The 23,907-nt window shown below is 34.5% G+C and overlaps 2 protein-coding genes across 2 annotated transcripts; one reads left to right on the forward strand and one right to left on the reverse strand.

The window, feature by feature from the left end:
- The first annotated feature begins 1,224 nt into the window (after window positions 1-1,224).
- On the forward strand, window positions 1,225-10,267 carry LOC142630338 (ABC transporter A family member 2-like). The gene is made up of 16 exons (XM_075804329.1): window positions 1,225-1,656; window positions 3,765-3,987; window positions 4,082-4,251; window positions 4,396-4,581; window positions 5,045-5,140; window positions 5,233-5,454; window positions 5,611-5,770; window positions 5,888-6,114; window positions 7,014-7,131; window positions 7,230-7,306; window positions 7,458-7,547; window positions 7,738-7,881; window positions 7,958-8,263; window positions 8,347-8,427; window positions 9,621-9,797; window positions 9,899-10,267. The coding sequence occupies exons 1-16, from the start codon at window positions 1,306-1,308 to the stop codon at window positions 10,151-10,153; spliced, it is 2,883 nt and encodes a 960-aa protein (XP_075660444.1). The 5' UTR covers window positions 1,225-1,305; the 3' UTR covers window positions 10,154-10,267.
- Window positions 10,268-11,269: 1,002 nt separating this feature from the next.
- Window positions 11,270-23,298, reverse strand: LOC142631679 (ABC transporter A family member 10-like). The gene is made up of 18 exons (XM_075805910.1): window positions 23,221-23,298; window positions 22,192-22,531; window positions 21,983-22,074; window positions 21,710-21,830; window positions 20,713-20,826; window positions 20,463-20,578; window positions 17,656-17,814; window positions 16,622-16,784; window positions 16,415-16,540; window positions 16,235-16,318; window positions 14,848-15,191; window positions 14,178-14,378; window positions 13,718-13,827; window positions 13,504-13,588; window positions 12,895-13,023; window positions 12,692-12,797; window positions 12,391-12,479; window positions 11,270-11,622 (listed from the first exon to the last, which is right to left on the reverse strand). Exons 1-18 carry the CDS (start codon window positions 23,296-23,298, stop codon window positions 11,323-11,325), a joined length of 2,757 nt encoding a protein of 918 aa, XP_075662025.1. The 3' UTR covers window positions 11,270-11,322.
- Between the last annotated feature and the right edge of the window lie 609 nt (window positions 23,299-23,907).

Genomic DNA, 23,907 nt, shown 5'->3' on the forward strand with positions numbered 1-23,907 from the left:
ATCCTAAATAATTTTCCACCAAGGAATTTCGCTATAAATAAATTCTTTATCTTTTTTTTTCCCTTTGAACTTCTAATATTGGACAACTAAATTTATTTTTGGTGAAATATCAATTTACGTAAATTGATATTTCATCTTACATGAATTCTTTATCTTTATCTATATTGGAAAAGTAAATTTAGAGTTATAACAAAAATATCAATTACATAATTCAAATATAAGATGGCATCGATGTAATTGTCAATTGTTCCAAACATACATGTCGCTTCTATATGAATTATTTTGGTGGAAAAATCAAACCTAATTTTTTATTTATTTATTAAACCTGATAGAGACTTTAGAAAACATTTTCTACTTAAAAGTTAAAAAAGTCTTATTCCAAATCCGATTTCTATCTCTCCTAATAATTATAGATAACATTTCCATTTTCAGGATCAGCAACGCCGAGCTAGTAAACATGAATGAATTTCCACTTTCATTATTAGGCCAAACTATTATTTCAATTCTGAAAATTCAATTTCATATCTAAACTTTTGAAAATGGCTTAATACTTTAATGTCACCCGTGTCTTTACTTATCTTCAAAATTAACTATCATAATCATACAAATCGAGTAATAACTCCTTCAAACTCTTTGATCTAACTACAAAATTGAATCACTTCATTTTACAGAAATTATTTAACTTCTTAGGTAAAGAGAGAGTTAGATCAATACTTTAGCGTAAGCAAAGATTCGATACACTATTGGGCATGTCACAACCATACATGTAGATACTCTAACCAAGCTAATTACTGAATTAGTACAATCATGAACAATTATTGTAAAGTTGATTTTATTTAATCATGTATTGGCTTTATTCCGTGTTAAATTTGCTTGTATTTTAGCATTTAGATATCATGTATTTATGTGAAAATTATGTAAAGGTTGTGTGTAAGAGAGTGTGAAAAAATTCAAGTGCGTGTGCATTGGAGGATTATCATAATATGAAATAGAGGTCAAACAATTTGAGATAGAGAGAGTAATTCGCTTACTACATACTAGTATTTTATAATTTTCTTACAAACAATTCTCAGGACTAATTCTTACTAATTTTCATTTGGGCTTCTCACGTTACTTTTTTTACTTACCAACTGCTTGCCACGTAAAGAGTCTGTATAACTGTCATTTTTGGTTAACAAATGTCCTATGCAAACCTATTCGGATTCTTGAAACTTGAAAGCACCGCCAAGAGCCATAAATAATTACTCACCCACATACATAATGTTCCTATGCAAAGTCCAAAACTAAAAAAGCTAAAAGTCATCCATGGATTTGCAGAGGGGCTTACCTCTACTTTCCCAACAATACAAGGCACTGTTCAAGAAAAACTTTCTCCTGGCAAAGCGAAACAAAAAGTCTACGTTGGTCCAACTCTTTGCGTCCTTCATATTCGTGTTCCTCCTGTTCTGCATTCAAAAAGGCAGCAAGCGTAGCTATGCCGAAGTCACTGATCCAAAGGCGGCTGTGTCGTTCCCAATCCCACCATGTGAACGTAAGGCTCACATCAGGAAACCCTGTTTCGACTTTGTGTGGAGTGGAAATGGAAGCGCCACCATTAACACAATTGTCACTGCCATCATGAACAATAATCCTGGCCGCCAGATTCCCTTAAACAAGGTATTTATACAATATCAATGATTCAGTTTTGTTGTGTACTAATCCTACTTGTCCTTGGATTATGTGGGTGTTTCTTTACTTGTCAATATGTTATACTGCATTTTTTTTTTTTTTTTTGAGTGATGGTAGGGCTATTACAATATTAATAGATTGAGCTTACAATTGATCATGTTACAAAATACAAAAAATAATAATAATAAAAGTAAGAATAATAATAATAATAATAATAATAATAATAATAAAATCAAACATTCATAAGATAGTTGAAGTCCACCGATTACATTTGTTGCCGCGTTTGTTTTGGAAAAAATTTGGTTGCAAACATGTTTGGAACCTTATCTTCAACCTTTAACAGAGAGATGACATATATTCTGTTGTGTGCAATGCACATGACTCATTTGGTTTGTTGAATTAAGTTTGATTATGTGGTTCATGTGCATTGCACATGACGATGACATATTTCATCTTCCTATTAGGGGTTGAAGTTTAATTAAGGCGTCAAATATGTTTGGAGTCAAACTTTGTCCTTAGTTTAGCTACAAAATTAGTTGTAACCTAAAGTTACAACCTTAATATTTTTTTTATTGGAAGTGAATTTTGACAAATCCACCATTAAATTATATATCCTTCTTATATTCTCTATACTTGCAAAATTCCTAGAAAATTAAAGATCAATAACTATATCATCAATAAATTGTTTAAATTGCAAATTTTTGTAGTTTAAAATTATGTATAAAATATAAGTTTATAAATCACATAGTAAATAATATCAGATTAATACAAAATTTGACATGTGTATTAAGAGCGTAAAAAACTTGTAATTCTACGATTAGATTTTCAAAATATGTAGTAATATTTATTTTTTTAGGTAAAGTTGTAGCTTTAGGTTACAACTATTTTTGCAGCTAAACTAGTAAAACTTGTAGTACATTTAGCATTTCCTTTTTCTTTTGGTGGAAAATATGGTAAAGGATACCACCTTAGTCTCATATTGTTGGTCATGTTTAGAAGATCAAATTTTGTAAGGGAGCATTATTTAAGATTTCAAGTTTTTACATATCTAATACCGTCATTTCTAATGAGATCCTAGAAAATGCTTCAAGAGAATCTAAGCCCTCTTGCCCTTTTATGAAAAGATTGAAAATATCTTTGGCATGAAAATGATTCTCATGACATGGGTCCCAATTACTAATAGGGGCTTTGCCATCTCATGTAAAGCAACCATCTCTTGTAAACAAAGACCAAGTTTCATAAGATTCATCACCGACTTTTACAATTGGACAGTGATTTGTCTTAAAACATTGTGTACGTGTTCTTTGCATGACAGTGTATCCAATAAGTGCATAAGCTAAAAGGGAAATGCAAGTATAAGGAAATAGAAAAGCAGAGAATGAAATTTGTGATGAGTGTGTGGTATGTAGCAATGTGTGTAATGTCCTAAGTATTAATAAAATTTCTCTTTTAATTGAGAACTCCTTTTTTGTATAATGCTTGAGTGTGGTGAGATTTCTTACAAAGTACTTCATAAGATATTTTCTTCCTGAGTGTTAATTTATACTGACAAAACTTCTGCAATGAGAAACATCAATAATAGGTACCTCCTTTGCAAACTAATGGCCAGCCTCTGAAGGAATGCATGTGGATCCGTAGCACACATATGTAACTCTACGCTCGAAACAGATCTATGGCTAAATTTTTTAGAGTGGGACATGGGAAATTTGTGTGTTTTCTTAGTTAGTTAGAAAACAAAATAAGCAATTTAGATAATAAAAGCCTTCGAAATTTAGGCCAAAAAGTAAGCTAATAAGCTCTTACGGACTTGGACCAAATGAGGCCTCTAAACGGTGCAATGTCTTTTTCTTCTACAACTTATAACAGAGTCATCATACCATAATATCAAATTAAACTAAGATTTCTCTCAAAAAATACCTTCCCAAGATGTTTTCATTCAAAAAGAACCAAGGTTGATTGTTCAATTCCACAATTAAAAATCTTTTGCCTTTTATTTTCAACCAAAATATGGCAGGACTATAAAGATACATACTGCACGCGTATATTTAGAACATCATGTACCATGAAACCACTGGTTCTGTAACTTGTTTATGCAGGTTAAGGCATTTAGAACACAGGATGACGTAGATGCATGGCTTTTAAGCAATCCTAGGCGGTGTCCAGGAGCTTTGCATTTTTTAGTGAGGAACAAGACTGTGATAAGCTATGGCGTTCAAACTAATTTAACTTCAATTACTAATCGAGAAGATCGCACATTTAAGTTTCAAATTCCACTTCAGTTGGCTGCAGAGCGTGAAATTGCTAGGTCTCTCATTGGAGGTCATAAACATTGCCTTCATATGTTTCTGCTCAATAGTTAATAGGTCCTTTATTTTATATGATTATCTTTCTCTCTCCACTTCTTGAATTTCAGATCCGAACTTTAGCTGGATTGTTGGGCTTAAAGAATTTGCACACCCAAGAATGGAATTCTCCTCTTCTTTGGATGCAATGATACCTCCATTTTTCCTTGCAGCTGCCATGTTTGGTTTTGTGTTTCAAATGGGTTCATTGGTCACAGAGAAAGAGCTCAAACTTCGGCAGGTACTCACTATCTAATGTTTGAACTTATAAAGATGGAACTAGCTGGCATGCATGCTGGCCCTTGCAGGATTAGTACTGTGATGTGTCTCATTCCACTTTCTTGTCTTATTTTTTGGTTTCTCTGTACTTAATTATTTCCAACAGGCAATGACTATGATGGGTCTCTATGACTCTGCTTATTGGTTGTCATGGCTCACATGGGAGGGAATTCTTACAACTCTTTCATCACTTTTAACGGTTCTCTTTGGAATGCTGTTTCGATTTGATATTTTCTTGAAGAACAGCTTTGCAGTTGTCTTCCTTTTGTTCTTTCTTTTCCAAATCAATATGGTAAATTTCTTTCTTGCAACACTAGCTATACTATGATGAAATTTCAGAAAAATTTTGTTTTCAATTTTTCGTTAAGGGGATTTGACTTAGAAATTTATTTCAAAGAAATAAGCAACAGAGACATATGTTGTTCCAAATAGAGCTACAATAAAGGAAAAAATCTATATGTAAGCTACAGTAGTTAAAATGCACATGTTCAATGTATATAAGCTTTCATATGCACTTAAATCTTATTCTAAGACTTCTACTAAAAAAGAAAAATTGAAAAAGTTCACTCCTCTGCAAAAGAAACTTAAGCAATTGAATCAATAAGAAGTTAAGCAGTCTTGAAAGTAATTATATTTTTCCTGATTATTATTCCTTTATTTGGTAATTGGTATGCATTCAATTTGTAATTGAAAATGTATTTTTTTAATATATTATGCCTAATTTTTTTTATTTTTTTTCTGACTTATGATGATAGCTTAGTTTTGCATTCATGTTGTCGACTTTCATTCGCAAGTCATCTTCATCAACAACAGTGGGATTCGCTATATTTGTCGTCGGCTTCATAACACAGGCAAGATTTTGATTCTCAATATTAAGAAGATGGGTCTTTCTTTTGACTCTAATAATAGTTTTTTTTTTTTTTTTTTTTTGGTTTTGTCTCAGATGGTAACACAATTTGGATTCCCCTATAGTCAAGGCACTGCTATGAAAGCTAGAATTATGTGGTCATTTTTTCCCCCAAATCTATTTGCCCAGGCTCTTCACTTGCTTTTAACTGCAACTTCAAACCCTAAAGGTGTTGCCATTAGCTGGAGTAAGCGGGCAGACTGTCCACAATCACCAGACAATTATCCACCAGACAATATTGACTGTGTAATGACAATTGTAAGTACACACTTCATAGCTGAAACTCTTAATATTGATTCACATCAGCCTAGTTTTTCTTTATTTTCTTTTCACTATTTACATTTTTGTTCTCATTCTCAAAGTAGAAGCTGAAGTTTCATAACAGTTGCAATGTCTTTTCTCATGTTCTTTTAGGATGGTGTTTATAAGTGGCTTGCATCTACATTTTTTATGTGGTTTATTTTGGCTGTCTACTTCGATAACATAATCCCAAATGCATCTGGTTTGAGGAAACCATTGTTCTACTTTTTAAATCCTCTGTATTGGATGGGAAAAGGTGGAAACAAGGCAAAAGGTAAATTCTTAAATCTTGATATATGTATATGTGTGTGTGTGTGTGTGTGTCGCCATCTCTTCTCCTTGTTAGCTAGTATCAATGACAAGCACTTATTGTTCCTGTTTCTTTTTGCAGAGGGAAACATTTTCAATTGCATTTGTTCAGATCCATTGCTTGAGTCTGTTACTCCAGATGATGAAGATGTCCTTGAAGAGGAGAGCCATGTAAAACAACAAGCCAATGAGGGAATAGATGATCCAACGGCTGCAGTTCAGATACATGGCCTTGTAAAGACATATCCTAAGGCCATAAAAATTGGTTGCTGTCGATGCAGAGTGACTCCACCGTACCATGCTATTAAGGTAAGAATCTTATGACATTTACTTTGTAGCATGCTTAGGAGGAGAAGAAGGATGTTAACTTCATCCCTCCACTATATTATTGTTTACACATGGTTATGAGGACTCATTATTTCATAGTTCCTATATTTAAAGATGTTTGGGAAATTTACCAAAACAATGTAATTAGTTTAGTGCACATTTTATGACTTTCCTGTTTCTTCATTATTTTAAATTACTATATTGCATTATTACCTTGTTGGACGTAGCTAATCCAACATGGATGATTAGATCAAATTGGTTGATAGTTGGCAAATGCTAGTCATTTGGAAGAATCAAATTAAGTGGAGGTTCTGGTATTGTAGTAAAAAACGAGAAGCTCAAATAACAAGATTGATTGTTAAAACTATTACGGATTTAGAAAGATCTCCATAACAAATAGGAACAAAGAAACCCAAAAGAAAAATAGACACATACACACAACAAGAAAACCAAGTTTTATGTGGTTAAACCTTGGGGACTGCACCTAAAACAAAGAGAAATTTTTATTTACTGCATAGCACCCTCTAAGAGATTTCTCTTTAACTCAAACCAAAAATCTAAAGTCAAATACAAATCTCTTCAAACCTTACAAAAGGGCTCTCTCACAAACTAATTCAAAGTCCCCGCCCATGTGGGAGGACCCCTAGACAATGTCACCAAACATTTTGTGGTATTGTCTATTTATATGACTACAATATCTCTTCCTTGGCAGACCAGGAACAGACTTTCTTTCCACGCCAAGAAAATACAAACTAAGTCAAATTAGAAAGTTGAGACAATTTCCAACAACTATAATTGTGGTAGAACAAGCTGAGTATATACTTATTCATAAATGGATTTTCTGTTATGATAACCACTGCCTTTGTGCAATTTAACTTCAGGATTTGTGGGTAAACTTTACAAAGGATCAACTATTTTGTCTTCTTGGACCAAATGGAGCTGGAAAAACTACCATAATCAATTGTTTAACTGGCATTTCAACAGTGAATAGGGGAGATGGTAGGTTCTCTTCCTCTCTTTTTGGTCTCATGATTTACAATTTCTTTGGAATGAATTCAAGTGGAATGTAATCAAATTATACACTGCCTTATTAACAGCAACCATTTATGGAAATTCTGTTCGAAACTCTATTGGCATGTCAAACATCCGAAAATTCATAGGAGTTTGTCCACAGGTGATATAGTCCCTCTTGTCTCTCAATTTTTGTGCAAGTAGCTTGCAGAATTCTAGTCTATATAAGCAAAGATTTTTCCACCATATAGCAATGATATATTCATTTGAGAATTAGAGGCTAACACTTGCTTGGATCTTGAACCATCACTTAGTTTGATATTCTTTGGGACGCATTGTCTGGTCAAGAGCACCTCCACCTCTTTGCAAATATCAAAGGCCTACCACCTAATTCCATTGAATTGGTAGATTCCTCCTTACCATTGATTTAGGACTCTGAATAGCTTTTCAATCCAAGAATAAGCATCTATTTGCATTTTTCTTTGAAGATGTTCTAAATAGATGCTTATTCCCATTATTGATGAGCTCATTTTATAGAGAATCACTCTTTAAACTCTCTATTTCTTAAAGACAAAAGCTTCTGCTAAAATACAGATTGCTCAAAATTTGCTGGATAAGATGAGGCTCACTGAATCAGCCAATGGAAGAGCTAGTAGTTACAGTGGTGGAATGAAACGTCGCCTCAGCTTTGCAATAGCCCTTATTGGTGATCCAAAATTAGTCATTTTAGATGAACCGGTAAACAGATAAGAAATCCTCCCTTTAGACATTGGTTTACTTTATATGTTTATGTGATGTAATTTGTGATCTGCAGACAACTGGCATGGATCCAATATCTAGAAGACATGTATGGGACATAATAGAGGATGCAAAGAAAGGGCGTGCAATTGTACTAACAACACACTCAATGGAAGAAGCTGACATCCTAAGTGACCGGATAGGAATCATGGCAAAGGGTAGGCTCCGGTGCATTGGAACCTCAATCAGGTTAAAGTCACGGTTTGGGAGTGGTTTTGTTGCCAATGTGAGCTTCTCCAGAAGCAATGATAGACAAGCTCCTCCCGATGAAGATACAGTCACTGAAACTCATCATGGGGCTGTAAAGCAGTTTTTTAAATATGTAAGTTGAATAAGTACAATGATCAAAAAAAAAATTTGACTCACAAATGGTTGGATTTTCTTATATTGGGAAAATTTGGACAGCATTTGAACATAGAGCCAAAAGTGGAGAATGAGGCCTTCCTAACTTTTGTCATTCCTCATGATAGAGAGAGCCTTTTAAGGGTAAGCATATTATGCTTTCTACTTTGTTATCTTCGCATCAAAACTTTCTTGTCTTCTTGGTTTTCAATTTGAACTTAGATGAAACACCAATTACTGTATATGTGAGTTAATACAAGTGTTGGGTATACACGTGCAAGTAGAAGTCTCACATGGAGAAAAAATAAAGTTGAGGAATTAATATAAGATAATTGGGTCTAACCCATAGGCTTAAGATTTTGGGTGAAATGGTGTCCTAATATCTTATATTAAGTCCTCAATTAAAGTCTCTAAGGTGTAGTCTCCCTAAAAAGTGGTATTAGAGCTAATGGTGATGTGCGCAAGGTGGCAAGGTTATTTTTTTTGTAGATAGAGCAAGTATGGGTCCCTTTAGCAAATAGAGCAGTTATGGATCACTTTCACCATTGGAGTGGGGACATGGCATGTGTACTTGGAGCCCACACAAGTGGACATGGACATGGACATATGGGGTTCCCATTGATGAACTTGCGGGGATGAGATGTGGTTCCCATGGATTATGTATAAGAGCCCATAGATGACATGTGGTGATGGGGAAAAAAAACCTTAGGTAGAAAGAAGATAGTAGGGTTTGTTCTCGGCCCATAGAGAGATGTTGAAACCCACAAGGAGGCAATGAATTCACAAGTGAGGAGAAGATTGTTGGGTAGACATGTGTGAGTGGAAATCCAACACAAGGAAAAGGTAAATAAGTAAAGGTGTTAATATAACATAATTGGGGCCTAGTCCCTATATCTTAAGGCCTTTTTTAGAGTCTCCCCAAGATGCTCTCACCAACTGGTCTCAATTTAAAACTTAGTGGAAAATCTCTGTAGCTTCCATCATTTGCCTACAACCTAAACATATAGGTTAGGGCTTTATGATCCTTTCCCTCTTGTATTAGCTAGACACAGTTGCACACTTCCGCAATTCACATAAAGCATTCTTTGGGTTATCCCGAAATTGAAAGGGAGAAAATGTTTTACAAGAAAGAGTATATAAGCCAATATTCAATTCAGAACATGCTTCTAAAAAGATCAGATGCTATATTTACAGCACCCAAAAAAAAAGGACTTTTGCTAAAACAACTTTTATTCTAAAATCCATTTAGGGCTTTCCTTGATATTGGTTTTGGGGAATGATACTGCCACAATTTCAGCATTTATGTTTCTTATTTTTTTTAATTGACATTTGAACAGAATTTTTTCAATGAGCTCGAAGAAAGAAAGAAAGAATTTGGAATAGCTGACATCCAAATCAGTCTTACAACTCTTAATGAAGTTTTCTTAAACATAGCAAAGAAAGCAGAGTTAGAGAGTGCTGCTGCTGAGGGAAGGTTAACAACTTTGACTTTAACATCTGGAGTCTCATTTCAGGTACACAATTTATTTTATGTTCCTATATTGTTTATAGAAAGCTACTGTTTAGTGCTTGCATATAGTTTTGATTTATTTTATCTTTTCATTATAATTATCAGATACCTATAGGATCTCAATTAGTGAGGATTCCAGACAGTGAGTCTACAGAACATCCTACAGGTCTTATGGTAGAAGTATACTGGGACCAAGATGATGCTGGTAACCTCCGCATTTCTGGCCACTCAGCTGAGATGCCAGTACCTCCTGATGCTCAAGCAATAGTTTCTTCATCAAATTCTAACAGAAACTCAGGCCAGAGAGGACTAGTTCAAGCTACTGTGATTGACCCTTCCTTCCTAAATAAACATGATTAAACCCATAAAACTAGTAATATAAATTATAAATTATAAATTATAAATGATAAATGTACTTATAATTTTCCTGTATATTAACTTTCAATCGTCACAAGTTCACAACCATTTGGTAGCATGTGATTGGTTAAAATAAGTCTTTGACTAGGTTATCAAACCGAGAGCCTAGCTAGCCACAAAATATGTAGTCGCAACTTGCTAGTATGACCAAGTGACACAGAGCTAAGATGATAGGGCTCCCGTGTGATAAATGATTTATTATTTTGTGTAATGGTTGCATGCAATATCTCTCTTACATGAGGGTGGATTCCACAATTGTGGGACTCCACCCATTTGGGAGAGATGTTGCATGAAACGGTTATACATAATACCATCTCGTGTTAATGGCAACCAATAAAAAAAAAATGGGGCTTATTAACCCCTTTTGAGTCAATGGAGAAACTCATGTCCCTCGACTTAGCTCTTATCCTTTTCTTTTGTTAGTTCTCTTCCCATGCAAGAGGAAGATGTTCTGCTTACCATAACTTTGCACAAATGTATGGAGTCACTGCTACTCTACTAAGAGAAATAAAGAAAATGACACCAATTCAAAATATGTAACTTAATGGAATGATTATATGTGTTATGTAAACACAAGTTCTTGTTTCTGTGTAAAATATATAGAAGATGTCAGAAGTTGTTGTTCAGTATGCTGTGCAAAGAAGTTCGCCTGAAGTTTGCCAGGCAGTTAGGTCAACCAAGATCATCGATATGGACTTCTGGAGGAGTTCATCTGACCTTGGCCTGACAGTTGGGTCAACTGAACTTTACGGAAAGTCACCGACCTAAGTTACCTTTGTTAATTTGGAATTGTTTGCATAACCAAGGACTACTTATAATTTGACTAATTAACAACTCGGCTTAATATTGGTTAATCCACATAGTAGGGGTATAAACAAACTTTCAATCTTACTGTTTACGGCATTGAAATGCCACTTTGATTGCAGGGAGAACCCTTTACAATGAAAGGACAAGAAATATAAGTGCAAACAAACAAAACAAAGAGGTGAACGGCAGAGAAAATGCTTAATTGCCATAATAATAACTACATTTAAACGATTAGGGATAGTAATGGTTTGAAAATAAGATTGGTATCAAAGTAAATTGCAGGAATCATTGAATGTATCTAACAGTCATGTCAGGGCATTGGATTGACGGGCCTCACGTGAAACCTTGATGAAAACATCCTCCATATTGGTGTCAGCCAAACCCCAAGCAAAAACAGTGAACTTTCTCTTTGCAGTCTCCACTACTTGGAATACATCCGCAATTCTAATCTCACTTTTCGGTATCTCAAACTTCTGGGTTCCAGATAATTGGTATACCTTGCTGGCACTTGGTGCAAGATGTTGCACCATGTTCTCCACTTCTTCTTCTTGATCCGAAGATGTTGTAATTGTAAACACATAAGACCCTCCATATCTATCCTTCAGCTGTCGAACACCGTATGAAGAATTAACTTATTCAATTGCATTTTTATAGGAGAATTCTTTTAAAAAAGAAAAAAAGAAGACAGTTAAATAGTCGTAGGCTGGTGCGATGTTAGCGCCCTTGAACTTTGACAAAGATGGTTCACACCATAGCAAGATACTCGAAGTCAAGATGATATAGGAAAGAGCAAGCTAAATTGCATCGGAGCTCCAAAAGTGTCAAGAATCAATTTGAATGGGGGAAATGATGAGGCTGTTAACAAGCCTAAACAGTAAAGATTTTTGTTATCTAAGAATAGACTTAGGATCAAATCCTGCCTAGAAAATAGGGATTAAGAGATGGGAGATGGCCACCTCCCATGATTAGTGTTGACTGCTGAGTGCCCAAGGGGAGGTAAATGCAACATGTTGGTGTTGTAAAAACATCAAGCTTGATACAGGAATTTTGTGTCTTATAGTAATTTGACTGTTGGTGCTGATATTCAACATATTCATGAAAGAATAAATATAGGTGACAATGGGTATTGAGTACTTCAATACAAATCAAATTAATTGAGGACTTTTACTCAGTAGTGTATATGCAGTTAGCTTGCATGCTTTCCAATGCTTCTCAGTTGCTAAAGCTATCATGCATTCTTACGTTCTTATCATATGCATCTTCCTATCTAATATGGAAGTTAGATAACTAAAGATCAACAACAGGAAAATCCATTAAGGACCACTAACTCAATAATTTTAAATCTCTATGAATTAGTTATATTATTGAGGTACCTCTTTTGGGTTTCCTATGCACTGCAAGCTACCGTCCACAAAGAATCCTAACCGATCACAGAGGAACTCTGCCTCTTCCATTGAATGAGCTGAAACCATGTATACAAGCTTCATCGGTGTAAGTATGAGGGAAAATAACAAAGCAAAGGACCATATAGTAGGGCAAGGAGAAAAATAGGATTTTTATTTTTATTTTAATTATCATCTACAAGCCTATAAAACTGCAGTTCCATTGTCTATATGATCCAACACCAGCAATAATTGTTTTGTATTATTGGTGGGAGAGAGAAAGAGAGAGAACTTGTTAAAATAATTGCCCGATCTTGCTTTGCGTTCTTCACAACATTCCATAAGTTATTCCTTGAAGCTGGATCTAATCCAGTACTTGGTTCATCCATGTACACAACCTTGCAGAATTCCAGGATTACATCATAAACAACATACGATAAATATCCAAAAAGGTATTAAGCAACACAGTAAATTGAAACAGAAATTAAAGCATACTCTGGGATCCCCAATTAAAGAAATGGCTACACTTAGCCTCCTCTTCATGCCACCACTGTATTTTCCAGCTTGTTTGTTGGCTACTCCACCATGAAATAGGTTGAGACTCTTAAGAGACTCTTCTACTGCCTGAAGATAGAGCAAAGGAATGGACAACTGAACTCAAAACATGTCATGCGGAAGGTGATCAGCAAATTAAAGCATTGTAGCAGCTTTATCACAGTATTCTCTCTCACAGACACAAAACTAAGCTATCCATATACTGGACCCGGATAAATACACAGTGTACAAAATTACCTTCGTTTGATGTCATGGTTGTCAGACACTAACAAATTAATACTTGGCATAGCACCAATAGTATCCCCCATCTTTCCTTTCCACCTTTTAAATAATTATAATATTCACATTCTAAATTTATAGCTTAACTAGTGCAATTATCATATATCAAGTCACTTTTCCTACCTTGAGAATTTATAAGTAATAATAGTTGGTCAAAATATATGGGGCCGCACTCAAATTCCAATATGCCCTCCAACAAGGATCTGTGGCTCTCAAATACAAATGAACCTTCATTCAACAAAACTGAGAGTAAAAGCAACATTGACTTACTTGTGTTAATGCAGAACCTTTAAGGTTCTTAAGTCTCCCATAAAATAGTAAATGCTCTCTCCCTGTTAGTGTTTCCCAAAGCAAGCTGTTATTCGAGGAAAAAAAATTATAAGAAAATAAACAAGCTTACAATTTCAAAGAAAAGGAAGTAGAATGGAAGGAAAAAAAAAAAAAGAAGGTTTCCTTGACACAACAGGAGGATGATCTAGCTTACTCATGCTGTGGGCATACACCCATGTTGGTGTATATTTCATTCATATGAGTCCGTATATCAAGACCTTGAACAAATGCAGTGCCAGTGGTTGGCTTTGTAAGTCCAATCATCTGTCAACAGATATGTATTAACTCCTAAATATTTCATAAAGTACAAAAAATGATTTAAGAAAGTAAAAAAGATGATTTAATTTCCCTAACAGAAGTGATTAAAATCCAAAGAGTGTCCAATCACAGTTTAATTAAATTTTATTGCTACTTCCTGGTTAGTCAAGGTAAACTATATATCTTTAATCTATCCACAACATTAAATAATTTCAGGTTAGGATGCAATAAAGTTAAATGCTTCAAATTGAGCACCATTGAAAGCATTTTCTATTTGCTCCCACCATCAGCAAAACACGTATGCAAATTCCCAAAAGTTTATTTCATTTGAAGAGACAAAGAACCTGTATACTGACCATATTGATAAAAGAGGTTTTGCCTGCACCATTGGGACCAAGCATACCAAAACATTCTCCTCTAGGCACAGCAAGATATAGTCCTTGCACCGCGAGTTTTTCAGGGTTTCCATCACTTTCTGGGTATATCTTTTGCAAGTTATCACAAACAATGGCATGGCTTGTGCTTGATTCATGTAGCAATTGGTCAACCTTCTCCCTCTGGAAATAGATAAATTTTGAATTATCATTTATGTGTATAAAAGAGTTATGTCACTTCATTGAGTAAGATGGATTTCACAACAATTTGAGGGACTGTATAAAATACACTTCCCATAACTTCTATTCTGCAACAATCATCTGTATCACACAGTTTGAACTAGGGAGGCATGGGGGTAGGGGAAGGAAAAAAAATGAAGAGAACCTGATTGAGGCATAGAAAAAAAGAAAAAGAAATGTAATCATGAGGTTGAATTGACAAACAACCTAGAATTTTTTAATATTTCGACATAATATCTAAAAAAATGTATACAACACCTTGCAGATAAAGCACAGGATTAGAAAAAACTATATTCTATTTATATGGGCTTTATGTATATGTACCGAGTGCTACTAAAGTTTCTTCAAAACTCTCTACTGGTGGTGGTGGGTGAGAAATTTAGTATATGAAGTAGGATATAGAGAAAGTTACCTCTTGGTTAACATCAGCCTTATCCATCTGAACATTAAGTGTGGAGTCCTTACTTTGTAAACTAGGCTTCCAAAAAGATAACAAAGGCTTCTTTTGAGAATTTTGAGATTTTCTTCTTCTAACCCCACTTCCTAGTGACACAACTCTATCTGTACCATATGCAACAAAAAGCACCACCAACCAATCGACGAACATAATAATCAAGACCTCCTTCATCCCATTTTCACTATCGTTCAAATCTTCCCACCTCATCCCACCGTCCAATTGAGCATATTGTGCAAACTCATATAACCCACGGTATAAAGAAAATCCTGGATATAGCTCCATTACCATAACCCACATTTCTGCAACAAAGAATTAGCCTTAGAATGATTAGAATTTGTGGAAAATATTAATGTGAAGGGTTGAAACAATGTGAAATGCACTAAAAAGGAAAACATATAATTTACCCAATGATTGAGTGTGATACATGAACCAACACATGATTCAGTCAAACAACAAATTCAACCTAAGAAAATGTCCACATTCCTCCACTCTCCTGAACATGGATGATCAAACAACTAATGCAACTTCTAATGGTAGTATCAAGCAAAGGTTCCATCTCACCTCCATCATTGGCAAGAAATCCATATAAATGACTAAATTAAAGCATCAAATATTTACGGTTTTGCAATAGGATTCAGTTCTTAAGAGTAAAACTTTTTTTTTTCTTAGAAGCACTTAATCTAGTTTAATGTGTAAGCCACTCCACTTCACCCCTATTTATGAGAAAAGAAAGTAGCATTGCTCTTGCCCCAATTCAGTTTTGCATAGCGTATGGTTTTGATCATCCATTGGAAATCTACCCCATTCATACAATTTTATTTACAAAATTTTTCATTACTTATATGCTAGAACAAGTTCAAAAGGTACTAAAGCATTTCTTTTGGGAAACCCCATGCAAAATCAGAATATTTTTAGTGTAAAAATTTTCATCAGTTCAATCAAACATAAATAGGAGCCTAGGGTTTTCGCTTTCCATGCTCTTGTATAACCTATATAAAAATCAATGCACAAGCAGTCTGGATGCAAAATAATTCTTTTGAGAGATTATTATTGTCTGTGACAACAAAGACTGCCTCTGATGTACATCTTTGTATCTCTAGTCTCAACCATTGGGAGTGGTTTTTGGATATCAACAAAAGAGTGAAAATCTGCAAGAAAATATCTAGATATCAAGCTTTTGCTGTGTAAGATTGATTATCTCCTCTGCAAGGCCGTCAATTGAAACATGAGCTATCATTAAATAAAACATCATGTTGAAGCCAAAAAAAAAATCAAAGGTATATCTGTGAAGCCCTATGAATGAGATAACAGATACTCCTTTTTCACAATTTTTGCCACTTACTTGGAAAATAGTTACTTTCAACAAAAGACATGAAAAAGAAACTTGCTAAAAATCCTGTTCCAAAGACGCATATGTATGCTACCACTGCAAGCATCGAATTTCAAACATGACCATGTGTTAGTTAGTTAATCTTTTAATTGGATATAGGGCTTTTACCCAACAATGTAGTAAACCTCAAACCTGTAGCAGTCTTAACACTTGAAAAGAATGCAGCTCCTAGAAAGGCCCATGAAATTTGCAAGTTTATATATATGAAATAAAACACAAACTGAATGCTGAAGTCATTCAATCCAAAGAATTTTAAGCCTGAAATGAAAAAACTTGCATTTTAGCAACATACTAGCAAATTAAAAAGAAAATTTTTTTTCAACTGCCTAGCATTCTTACCTAGAAGTGCACCAGATGCTACAAAAACCAACATGTAGATCGAAGATACAAAAAGAAAGTAAAGGTAGGAAATCATCCAATAAGGCCCATCTCCAAGCCCATGCATTTTCATCATGATTCTTAGTTTCTGTTGTTTCTCATAAACTAATGATTTCAAAGCAACCTACATTATTAGGCAAAATGTTAAAAATATTTGTAACCATAGTGTCAAGGTAAAAATCTATAGCCAAAAAGAAAAATAAAACAGATGTTAGATTCAATCATTGACCTCTGCTCTCAAGAAACATAAGACACTGTCACATGGCCCTCCAAGAGAAGGTTAATACATACCACTTAAGGCCTGATCCTAGGATTACAAGCAAATGTCAATGTAACACATTGATAATCATAGATGTAGAGTTTGAATGATTTAAAATAGAAGAAATATGCATCTCTTCTCACATAACATAATAGCTCTCACTACTTGACTTCACCATGTACAGTATCTTTTCATAAAGGTGTCATACTCAAGTGCAAATTCATGTGCACTGAAAATGATCAATTTTTCAGCATCACCTCAGACACCTCCAACTAATAGAATAATTATGAATCCATTTGTTTGCACTTTCTACACATACATCTTTTTCTTTTCATTGGTGCACATAGAGCTTTACAGACTTAGAGTGGACATCAATATCATGTATTGTTGCTCATTTCCAAAACTAGAGTATTACAGTATAAGGAGTCAACTAAAGTCTAAAAGCATCACCAAGTAGATCTTTATAGAATTCCTAAGCATGAACTTATGAAGAGAATTATGACTAAATAAGGAGGAAAAAAAGGAAAAAGAAAAACCTAGCAATTCATGGCTTCTGCATATATAGAGGAAAAAAAATTATGATAAACTAATGACAGGGCTTTCTTTTTCTTTTCCATTTTTTTTCCTGTCTCTAAATAGTAATAGGGTGGCACAAATTCTAACAACGTTTGTAAGAACATACAAACCATATGGACAAGTCAAACAGTGCTAATGCAAGTAACAACAGGTCACATACAGGGAATAACTGTAGAACAACCCATGTGAAGAAGAGAGGACCAACAAGAGAAGCGATATCCAAGTTGGGAAAGACTGTTCGTTGTTGCATGTCTTTGACAAATTCAAATAATATTTGTGTACCAGGCCCTTGCAGAAAATGAAGGTATGCATTGGATGCCTATCAAAAAAAAAATATTGCAATAGTTCAGCATGTACAATAGTTTTTCATTTGATGCAAACATTAAGATAAATATTAAATACTTAAAAACCACTGAGGAAAGAGTCCAGTTCAAAGAAAAACATAAACCATATGAATGACATAAACAAATGTTAATGTACCTTATTTCTTAAGGAAGCCTTGTTTCTATAGGGAGTGAAATTGTTTCCAAAAGTGAATTATGAATAGTAGAATTCCAAATCAAATAAATTGAACAATAAAGATAATAGCATATTATGTCATTTTGTAGTCAACTCATTGGGTGTGATGTCCCTAATATGACATGACCAAGCAAACCTCTAAAAGAAGCTGATTAAGTCAATCAAATGCTTCAATGGAAATAAAAATTTTCCATTTTTAACAAATATTAACAGGACATGCCTCTCTTGATGTAGACAAGTAGAAATTAGATATTATTTAGTGATGTAAATTTCTTGGTAGCCACCCCCGCCAGGATGGGCTTGGATGGGTTTGAAATGATGTTAATTGTGAGTTTGTGACCAAGTCAGGTTTGGAGCAGGGTAGAGTATATGAGCTTTAGATACCCCTGGCCTGCCCTGCTTCACTTATACCCCAATCTAATATTTTGGCATATACATGTGTGTGTGTGCACGCGCGTGCATGCATGTGTGTAAGGCTAAATACATGAATTGGCTATAGTGAGATTTGGAGAAGGGTAGAATTTATAAACCAATTCTATCAAATATTAGTTACATGTTAGTTGAACTGTTCATGAAGGAATTTTGGAATTATGAAACCAACAAGAGGATTTTTTTTTTTTTTTTTGCCTTTGGAATTGACGCCACTACAAAACTCAAATTGGTAGTACTGGTCCAGCACTTTTTTCCTATCACTCTTCAAATGTAAGAAAAAAATATCTAACACTGCTACCCACAAATTCTGTAGTTCAGATTGGGTTGATGAATCCAATGTGATCTTTGCTTAATAAACCAAATACAAGCCTAATGGTGATAAACAAGATCAGTGATCAAGTAACCCCCTCCTTTCATTGGGACGATTTCTAAAAAGTAGGATTTTAGGTCATTTTTGTAGCATGAAAGAGTTCATTTTTGGGATTCAAAAAGGGACAAACAATAAGCTTACTTGCCCTGATATAGAATTTTCAGATCTGAAACCAAATGAATTAAAACAATGGCTGTGGATGACTAAATTTCTAGCTTGAAATAAATCAACAGTAAAAATGTTTCACAAATATGGATTTGTATTGATGAATATGTGGAACAATTCTTTGAAATTACAAAAGAGTGATCCTCTTATTCGATCTCCTTGAAAGACTTGTTAATAGGAATTGTAATAATGTGATTTTGACTCAAACACCAAATATTCTTCAATTTGGCTAAAGGATGAATCAAAGACCCTTGACACAGAATTACAATGAATCTCTTGCTATGATCTTGTTAGAAATTATTTGTTCTTCATATTCTTCGTATGTTCTTCATGTTCTTCACATGTTCTTCGTCTTCGAAGGTTTTGTGGTGGAAGTTCTTCGGGCCTTTTGAGGCTTGAATTCGTAGAGCTTCACTGATTTAAGGTTTCTTGAAGTTTCTGAAGGCTTTTGAGCTTGATTCCAGCAAACTTTAAGATCTAGGAAGGTAGTTTGGATGGTTTTGCGTTGAATGTTCTTCGTATTTGAGGTTGAAGTTCTTGAAGGATTTGAGACTTGATTCCTGCAGAGTTTCTATAGTTCTGAGTGCTTCTGAATCTTCTTTGATGCCGCTTGTACTTTGGATGTCTTGGTGTGTAGAAATGCCTTAGGAAGGCTTCTATTTAAAGGAGTTTGGGGGTGGTAAGCGACACATGACAAAGTCTGATTGGTGACGTGTTACAGTCTGATTGGAGGAGCTTTAAGACTTTTTCTCCAAGACACGTGGCATCTTTTGATTGGCCGAAATGTTTTGATTTTCAAGGTGACACATGTCAGCACCCGATTGGACCGTCTATGTCATTACTTACACGTGCCGGGTTGCTTATGTCATTGCTTACATGCGCCGATGTGTGATTGGTCTTTTGCGTGCTTTTTATGTCTCTATTTCAATGACACTTGAAAATTTTCTATTGGTTTCTGAATAGTGATAGCAAAACCTGGTAGCAGTACGTGGCTCTTTATAATTGACCACACTGTGGACTTGATAGAATGATATGTCAACTTGTAATAAGCTAGGAATTTTCCCTCTCTACAATGGCTATACACTATTATTGGGCCAACCTTTTGATAACTAGTCTTCTATGGAAGTATTGATCTTACATGTTTATAATTTTGGAAATCTATTGTTTATGATACCAAATGGTAGTTAAATCAGTAAGCTTTGCTTATAGGAGAGGAAGGGGAAAGGATTGAGAAAGAATAACCGAAGAAGGAGAGTAAATAGAGGGTGGATGGTTCCAAGATTTTCTTGGTATTGAGAGAGAGAGAGAGGAGGTTTTAACCCAGGTTCATATTTCTTCAAAATCTAATAACAATCTTAATCATATGCAAGAATTCAAAATTAAAATGGAACTAGGTAGAGCCCAAAAAACAAAAGACCAATAAATACTAGCATGACAAAAGAAATCAAGAAGTAATTAAGTTTCAAGTTTCATATACTTACCAGATTCACTGAGCGTGGAATTCGAAGCAATACATTGTCACCTGTCTGACCATACGTTGAATTGTACCAGATGCTCATGTTAAAATTGTTCTTGTTCGAGTTTAGAAAATCATAGGCTGTGAAAATATCAAACCTTAAGTATTTTCTACTTATTTTCATTTATTTATTTTTTTATAATTGAACTTTAAGCCCACCCTCAGTAGTTCTAAAGTCACACGAAACAATTAATACAAGGATTAACTGGACTAACCTGCAATTATCTCGTTAATCTTTCCATGTAGATTCCCTTTATAATAACCCTTATATAACTCATCATTTACCAAAGTAGAATCATTGCGCCACAAAACCAAACCTTTAACACATTCTGTTGGATCTCGGAAAAAGAAATTAACAAAGAATTAGTATGTTTTATGCAAATAACTTTCTGTCTCCATGGGGGTGTGTGTGTGCCTGAGAGAGAGAGAGAGAGAGAGAGAGAGAGAGAGATAGAGAGAGAGAGAGAGAGAGAGAGAGAGAGAGAGAGTATGAGTCAAGTTGATAACATTGTATTAAGCTGTTAACTTAGTGCACATGGACCTAGTAAAGTTCACCCAGATTTAGATAAGTCCTGGTAAGTCCCACTTCTAACAAAACAAGCTCACACACCATTAGACAACAAGTCTAATTTGACAGTTTTTCGTCCTTAGTAAGAACAATTGTCAAGGATCAAATACATAGATAGTTCAACTATGGCAGAACCTGACCATTCTCAAACACAAAAAAGAAGCTTCCCTCATTAAACCTGCATGCTACAAAGCAATGAATCTGCTAACTTTACATCCATCAAGCATTCTGAAGGGAGAACCATGGCCAATAACTTTTTTCTAAAATATAAAGTATGGTTAGTGGATGGAATTTTAGAAGATTAACTGATTAATAACTTTTTACCTTTAAAAAAAATTGGAAGGGCTCATATACACGAGCAATACCACTAATAATTGTTGCATATATCTTTCATATGAATGCATTTCACATTCTTGTTTGCTTGTCATTATTCTTGAAAAGCTGGCATGTTCTTTTGTGTCAAATTCATAAGCAAAGCTATTTGCAAAGAACATGTGCACAAGGTGTGGTTTGACATTTCAGGTAAAGATAAGTTGTTTTCACAAACCATATACACAGGATATGTACAAAAAGCATTCTTGCGTCCATGCAACAGAGATATGAAAATTCTTGAGCAATGAGGATAAAAGGAGAAGAAACCTCACCCATTTCAAGATCAACAACGTTAGTTAAAAAGTTGTTTGTGCATTGACGTTGGACAAGATAGATTATATCATCTAGAAATTTTAAAGGAATTAAATCTTGAGGAGGCATTGATGATGATCCCTGTGACAATTACAAAAGTTACATTAGCAGCAAAAAGCTATTTAGAGATTGAGAAGCAAAATAAACAATATACTAGTGATGATGGACATGAAATTAAGGTATAAATAAAGAGAAAGAGGGAAAAATAAATAAATGGAGGAAAGACAACTTACCAGAACATTGGCAGCTACACTAGCCAGGTCATTGTAACTAGCCATAATTTGAGAGGTATTCAAAGAGCTTGTAATCATAGTCCCAGCCAAAGCTATCAAAACATTCAGAGTAAGTTCAACCAAATCAATTAGAAAAAGCTATTTCCATAATCCAATCAAGTGAAACAATCAGCTTTTAAGTTAATTGAAACACATGTACACACACACACACACAAGAGGCAGACAGAAGGGTATACTTTCTCCAACAGAATGATTATTCCCTGTGAGAAGAATAGTTGCAGGACAAGAACCATTCCTCCTGCATGACTCATCTGGCAAGTCATTAAATGGGAAAAAATCAGTTCTGACTGCACGATAGGGAGATCTTGGCACTTGTAACAGTGGAGGTGTTATTGGAATCTCAGGAGTGGGACAAACGGGATTGGTTTTTGGGTCACATTTTTTGGCATGTTTTATGACATTATCATAAACATGTTGGAAGACAACAATTAGTATACAGAGCAAAGCAGGATAGCAAACGAGCAAAATATTTGTCCTCATATTTCGTTTCTGCAAAAAAAAAAAAAAAATGATAATATTAGCTGAGCAACAACAAAATTAACCAAAAATAAATAAAAATTTGCCTTTGATGTTTTGAAGATATAGATCAATAATTGCCTTTGATAATTTATTTGTTTCATTAGAAACACATTTGCTTTATACAACACTACCCATCAACCATTGAAAACTTTGTCATATGAATCCATAATTGAGAACCAGCCATATAAAAAATTGATCCGTATCAATGGCTATTACTGAATTAAAAGACTGATTAAAAAAAAAAATTCAATATATCCCACCAAAATAAACCAATGATCAACAAATAAAGAAAAAAACCATTAAATTAACAAAATGACAAAGAACAATTAGAAAATAAATAATGAAAACATTTAAAAGCACGTTTGGACAATCTATGATATTTGAATTGCCTCATTTTGTTTACAAGTTATCATTTTTACATGGATAGTTTCATGGTAATAGGCACCAGAATTGTTGGCTTTTCATGATAATATTAAAAATAACAAGTTACCAAGAATTTGATAAGGTAAATATTTTCAATGGTGTCATTTAACATAATAGATCATAAGTTCTAAATTCTATTTCTACCAAAGTACCAATGCATGCAGACACTCAACGTACAATTCTATATGGGATCACAAATTCAACTATGTAGAGAGAGAGAGAGAGAGAGAGAGGACCTGAAAAGTTAAGTTCTTTCTGAGCAGAGCATTCGCTTGAGTCCAGAAGCTTGCAGGACCATGTGATGGACCAGCCATTATCAAAGCACCCAGAAGCTTAAATCTTATTGAAGCCTTTATGTTGGTTACTGGGCTGCAGAATTGTCTTGGTGTCTTTCTTTTTTGTTCTCTATTCCTCAATCAATCCAAGATGAAAGGCTCAGTTTCTCTGTTCAATAAAATTTTTTCTTCCTTAGAAAAAGAAACAGTGAGTCTCTCTCATTTGATATATGGGTTATGTCCGTTTACTCTTCCAATTGCTTTGTCTTTTGTATCTGCGCTGGTTTAATGCACCAATATTTGCGTTTCGCACCCTTCACCACCTTTTTCGTTTTCCTTTTATATATAATTGTATTACTTGGAAAAATTTAAAGCGTGAGTTGAGCTACAAAATTTCTTGACAGCCAGTTACTACGTTAGAATGCTTAGTTATTGAAAAGTCATGTCACATAAATGTAGTATTTAAATTTTGGACATTTTCTTTTTCTTAGTATCTAAGAAAGAACTACCGTTCCCCCTTGGTTCGGTGGTCAATCTACAAGTATAAATGCTTGTAGTGTGTGGGGGGTAAGAGCCGGGTTCAAGTCTCCAGGAGGGAGTTTCACACACATATACACTTAGATTAGGTTAGAGTAGAAATTCTATCTT

This window comes from Castanea sativa, chromosome 4, assembly GCF_040712315.1.
Source record: "Castanea sativa cultivar Marrone di Chiusa Pesio chromosome 4, ASM4071231v1".
Lineage (NCBI taxonomy): Eukaryota > Viridiplantae > Streptophyta > Magnoliopsida > Fagales > Fagaceae > Castanea > Castanea sativa.